The sequence below is a fragment of the Gossypium raimondii genome, chromosome 3 (assembly GCF_025698545.1).
Source record: "Gossypium raimondii isolate GPD5lz chromosome 3, ASM2569854v1, whole genome shotgun sequence".
Taxonomy (NCBI): Eukaryota; Viridiplantae; Streptophyta; class Magnoliopsida; order Malvales; family Malvaceae; genus Gossypium; species Gossypium raimondii.
In genome coordinates, this window is record NC_068567.1 from 60,952,186 (window position 1) to 60,957,880 (window position 5,695).

At 30.3% G+C, this 5,695-nt stretch overlaps 1 protein-coding gene across 3 annotated transcripts; it reads right to left on the reverse strand.

Moving 5' to 3' along the window:
* Positions 1-1,893: 1,893 nt before the first annotated feature.
* LOC105795258 (cyclin-dependent kinase inhibitor 7) lies at positions 1,894-3,336 on the reverse strand. Of its 3 annotated transcripts, none has more exons than XM_012624803.2 (4): positions 2,989-3,336; positions 2,734-2,780; positions 2,316-2,471; positions 1,894-2,172 (listed from the first exon to the last, which is right to left on the reverse strand). In XM_012624803.2, the coding sequence occupies exons 1-4, from the start codon at positions 3,295-3,297 to the stop codon at positions 2,103-2,105; spliced, it is 582 nt and encodes a 193-aa protein (XP_012480257.1). In that variant the 5' UTR covers positions 3,298-3,336; the 3' UTR covers positions 1,894-2,102. The 3 variants fall into 3 exon arrangements, with proteins under 3 accessions (XP_012480257.1, XP_012480256.1, XP_052484655.1); XM_012624802.2 differs by having other exon boundaries at positions 2,728-2,780; XM_052628695.1 differs by having other exon boundaries at positions 1,894-2,194; positions 2,728-2,780.
* Positions 3,337-5,695: the final 2,359 nt, after the last annotated feature.

A 5,695-nucleotide genomic window follows, 5' to 3' on the forward strand; every position in this document is an offset into this window, starting at 1 on the left:
ATTGGACTGATGAATTAGTAAACTGACCGATTCAATAGTTAATTCGATTTTGATAATATTATTTAAGAAAAAGGACATTAAGCTCCTTATTATTCAATGAAGAAGATAACAGTTTGGCTCGAATTGATTCTAGAGAAAATTTTCAATTATCACACAATAATCTGATTTTAAAATTTTGATCCAAAACCGAATAAATTAGTTTGGTTTATTGTTTCTATTAGCATTTTAAAGTTTTTTTCAACCATTTAAAATATAAAATTTTTTATGTTATAAAAAATAATTATAAATAAATTAAAATTAAAATTTAGCTTCAAATGATTTTGTCTTTTTAATTGGAATTTGATATTTAGCTTGAGGTTGATCAAACATTTATTTTCAAACTTAACTTTGGCTCGAAACATAATCGAGCTATTTGAGCTCAAGTTTAATTAAGCTCGTTTACTTATTTTTGTACTCAAATTCAAGCCCGACATGATAATTAAATACAGAGTTAATAATATATATTAAGGGTAATAACATAATTTAATAATATAAAAATATGAAATATTTGATAAGGCTCGCGAGTCATTTGAGTTAAATATTACTATACTTGAATTCAGCTTGATCAATAGCTCAAGCTTGTCTCAATAATTATTAAATCGAGTTTCGAACTTTTTTAGTTGAATTTAAGTAACTTATGGACACCACTGTCTCACTAATACTCTAACTCTAAAGGAAGAATGCAAATTTAGATTCTGAAAATGATATTATTAAGAGATACGACCACAAATTCTAAACATAAATAGTAAAACGAAATATTATATTTGTGTACTAAAAATCTAGTAATGATTGACAAGTGTTTTTAGTCATGTTGTGTACAACTGACACTTAACCAAAAGGATTAGGGTATAAAAGTTAAAATCTCAAAAAGAAATGACACTTTCTGTTTTCCATTCTCACACATGATGCCCCTTATCCTTCTTAAATGGTCCCCATTAGTAAGCTGGCATTGTAATATGAATGAATATCAAAACAAGTAATTTTCGAAAAGTAGATTAAAATGTGTAAGTTTTGTTTTGGTTCCAAGTGAATATATTATGTATCGATTTTGTCACGGTAATAGATTTTTAGTCTCGCAATTCGTACGATTTTGGATAATTTTTTAGTTTCAAATCTTTTAAGTTAGTCTAATTTTCGTAAAAAATAAAACTGAAGCAACTTAAAAGAAAAAATAATTAAAGATCAAAATATGCCATAAGAAAATTAGGTACACTATATGTTTAAATAAATACTCTTAAAGTATTATTTTATAATCGAGTTTCTCAAAACCAACCGTATAAATTAAAGTATGAATAATGAAAGTTAAAATCTATCTAAATTAAGAATCTTAGAACATTTGTTGTAAATTTTATCATTTAATTACGCATAAACACACTTATCTATGCACTCTTATCTATAAAATTAAGCCTTTCAAAAGGAAATTAAATAGTGATCAAAATTAAGTATTTTTCCCCAACTACATAGATTACTACTCTCACTGAAAAATAACTTTTAAATTTTACTTTTTTTAATAGGTCCAATTTTGCAGTCGATTTTCATATAAATTTTATTTTTATTCAAAGAATTCCATGCATTAATATATATTTGATACTTTAACATTGTATAAGTTCATACACTCTCAATAAACAATAATATGTCACTTTAATTATATTTATTATTAATAAATTTAAAATTTATTAATTTTTATATTTTTATTTTATTTTACAGTCCATATTCGAATTCAGGTTATTCTTCCTAATAATGTTATTAATTTATTACTTATGTAACTTAATAGGATTTATTGAAATGTATCCTAGCAACGATACTAATATCAACTAAGCTAAAACTCAACCGGTAACTAAATTTTAAATAAGATAAATAAAAGATTAAATTTATAAAATTAAAAGTAAAAGTCCAAAGTATATGAACACTATGGACATAATTAAAACTTTTTTACTATTGTTTTACCCAAAAGAAAAAAATAAACAAAAAAAAAGGCTTGCTTCTTAACTGTACAAATTAAGTGACTAACGCAAAAATCCGTGCTACTTTGTGTAACTCTAGCATCTCTCTTCTTCTGTCTTTCAGGGCTTTAACCGAACCCACTGGTATCGACCGTCGACTGCCATATCCTTGACAATATCATAGTTGTACCTGCAAAAATAAAAAGAAAAAACTTTGTTTGTTTGTTAGTTAGTTAGAGACTGGGATTTTTTTCTGATTCTATGAATGCTAAATTGCGACATTGCGGTGACAATGCTTATCCTACGCACCAAGGAAATGGAAACGATACTCACTTTTCCATGAATCGTTTTTGCTCGTAGTTTTCAGCTACTGTGAAAAACTCGTCGATCTCCTCTTGTGAAGGCGTTTTCGGCTGCTTCGCAGGTGAAGGTGGCGTTTTTATCTCCGGCGATTTCATTTCCTCTTCGGTTAATGGAGTTGTTTTTTGACTGAAATAGGTGAAAAATGAAAATGAAGGTTATAATTTGTAAAACGGTGAGTTAAGGAAACGAGTCAGCTTTTTTTTTTCTTAATATGAAGGATAGTGTGAGTGTACACTGAGCTCGGTTAAAACGGTGAGTTAAAAGAGAAACGATTCAGGTTTTTGAATTTTTGAAAATTTGAAAGATAGAACTAGAAATAAATGAAAAGAAGAAGAAGAAGAAGAAGAGATAGTCACTAATGAAGGAATTAGTGAAAATTAACCTGAACCTGTTGACGTTGATGCACGTTGAGATTTCAGTTTCGAAACTCTTGGCCTGCAAAAAAGCACATTCATGAACTACGATAAGGTAAATTAATTGTAAAAAAACGATCAATTAAACCTCATATGAAACGGCAATCTTTTGACGAACCGTTCCGTGATTTCCTTTCTATGTGTATTTTTCTTCATTTCTCAGCAACCAAACTGGAGAAACATAAAAGCACAGAAGGAAAAAAAAACCGAAACAGAAATTCAAACTTCACCTTTAGATCTACGAATCTCAAGCTATCCTTGACAACATCACAGCAGCCATTGCTAAAACAACTAGAAAAAGAAAACTCGTCGTGGCTAAGTCTGCAACACTTGTCACCGGCGAATACTACGTCGGAAGTAGCAGAAGCGGCAGTTATAGCGTTGTCCAACTCAACGTCCGCCGGTGAAGCTAACGCCAGTTCCTGTAATTCTATAGAAACAACGGATTTTCTTCTCTTTGATAACAATAACCTTTTTTTCGAAGCTTCCATTTCCGCTCTTTCTACACTTCGTTTATAGCTCCTCATACAATCGCCCATTTTTTTTGTTCGTGTGTGAGATTTTTTTTTTTTTTTTGCTTTTTTAGATGGAGAAGAGAGTGTTTATAAACAAAAAGGCGATCGATCGAGTGATTAAATGGTTTATTTGCAACCGTTGATATCTTGGACGGTGGAGATTTGTTTTTTTTTCCCTTGTTTTGGTACTTTGTGTGTAAAATGTATACGTGGTTTCTAAACTCCGTTATATGTGACACCGTGACCGACCTGGAATAAGAATAACGCCGTTACCGTCTTTGGTCTGCAGTCACGTCAACTTCCTCTGGCTGGTTGGTGGCTACATCTAAAAAACTTGAAGCATGATATAATTTTTTTTTTGAAATTGCTGGTTTTTTTTTCTTTTTCTAATTTTATAAAATAAATCAAATTTATCATATTTTTAAATTTAGATTATATTCAAAATTTTCACTAATAATGAATATTCTTATATTTAAGTAAGTTTTTAATCTTAATATTGTGAATAGAGAAAATAATATTCGAAGCGCTTGTTTTTTAAATTGAAGTTGACTTGACTTGGAATTTATTTGAAATTTGAGATATAAGTCAAAGACCGAAATGAGATTTTATGAGAGCTCATGCAATCTTATATATATATAACAATTCAAGGTGTTTATATAAAGATAGGGTTGTCGCGGTTTGTGATAGTTCATCCGGCAAGCCAAGAACTATAGCAAATAGTAAGTTTGGGTTCCCTGATAGTTTAGTACAAAAGAAAAGGGATGGGGTTATGGTGGTTTGTTACGGTTCATCTAACGAGTATGAGCCACAGAAGATAGTGAGTTCGAGTTCTTTGGCGAGTTAGTACACGAGAAGAGAGAGAAAGAGAGATTCCCTTTTCCTTGGATCGAGATGGTCTTATGCATCACCAGTCATTCTCAATGTGTCATGTCTCATTCGATCTTATTACTTTCGCATTCTTTAGAGCTCAACCGACTTACTAACATCTCTTCCCCGTAAGTATAGATTATCGTATCAAGACAAGCAAATAAATGTGATTTAGGGATGATAGATACAACATAAAATAAGCAATAGGCATAACATGTGAATGGATATGGCATATGAATGTTACCAATACTTTAAGCAAGAGACCTAATTATTCCCTTCTGTTTAAGGACTTATTGTACTTTAAACCTCTATAGTCTTTGATAGTTATTGCCACCATAAATATATATATATTGTATTCTGGAAAATAATAATAATAATAATGAAGATATATACCATCTTAAGAAATACATGATGGGTAGATGAAAATTTTAACACATACAATAACTCTTAAATTTATCAACTTTCTCTAAACATATATATACAGATGAATTCTAATAAATAAATGGGATCTTTGTATTGCAAAAATAATGCCTTTTAGTTATTAGAGTTGGTATTGGTCGGATCTAATTAAGAATTGTAGCAGATGGATTAAGTACGTAGGAAAATAAATGCAAGATAAATATCCAATCAAATTGTCGGTTTAAAATATTTAAATATTCACCTTATTTATTAAAAAGATATGACATTTATTGATTGAGTCTTAGTACAGTTGGTATGAGTATTGTTGTCAATGTTGGAAGACGTGGGTTTGAGTGGAGTGAAGCGCATTATTCTCCTATTCATGGGTTGGAAAGGAGCTATGAGTAGGTCTAGGCATTATGTCAAAAATAACAAATCTGATCAGAACTTACAATGGTTTAGATGTTTATCCCTTCTTAAGGATTAAAAAAATGATTTTTCCATTTGTGGGGGTCAAGGTCTCTACTTGCTCCCTCTAAATTCGCCCACGTGTGCAATGATAAGACACATTGTATTCATAAGTTTAAATACTCAAGTTGGCATTGTTGAAAGAGATGGTTATGAAGTATTGATTATTAGCAAAAACTTCAAACTTCTAATTAATATGAAGTATTGGCGAGAATTTTGTTTTCCAATTCTGCCGAAAGGTTAAACTCTAAGTTTGGATCCTTAACGCTTCAAGTATTGTCTTGAGTGGACACTTTTTATTTTGAACAATCTTTTTATAAGTTCTGATCATATCTGTTCTTTTTGACACAATACTTAAAATTACTCATAGTCCCTCCCCAACCCATAAATAGGAGGATAATGCGCTTCCACGTATTCGAACCCACATCCTCCTACATTGACAATAATACCCATGTCAATCGAGTTAAGACTCAATTTGCAAATTTTGGACACTTTTAAAGTAGTATATGAATGAAGACAATCATGAACCATCTTTCATAATAAATTTTGATTGGATATATTGTTGAAACAAGAGTTTCAAAGGATGCAATATGCAATGTGCTTAATATGAAATTTCAAGATAAAAGCAAATGAGGGACCAAATTAATTAAGGTCCACAAAGTCTCAACTTCAAAAGGCAATGTTTCTA

Bases quoted from the DNA above. Each gene is read 5' to 3' on its own strand.
- LOC105795258 (XM_012624802.2), bottom strand. From the start codon at position 3,297: ATGGGCGATTGTATGAGGAGCTATAAACGAAGTGTAGAAAGAGCGGAA. The intron at 2,781-2,988 runs GTGAAGTTTGAA...GCTTTTTTGCAG, and splicing joins TGAGATTCGTAGATCTAAAG to GCCAAGAGTTTCGAAACTGA. The intron at 2,173-2,315 runs GTGAGTATCGTT...TTATTTTTGCAG, and splicing joins CAAAAACGATTCATGGAAAA to GTACAACTATGATATTGTCA.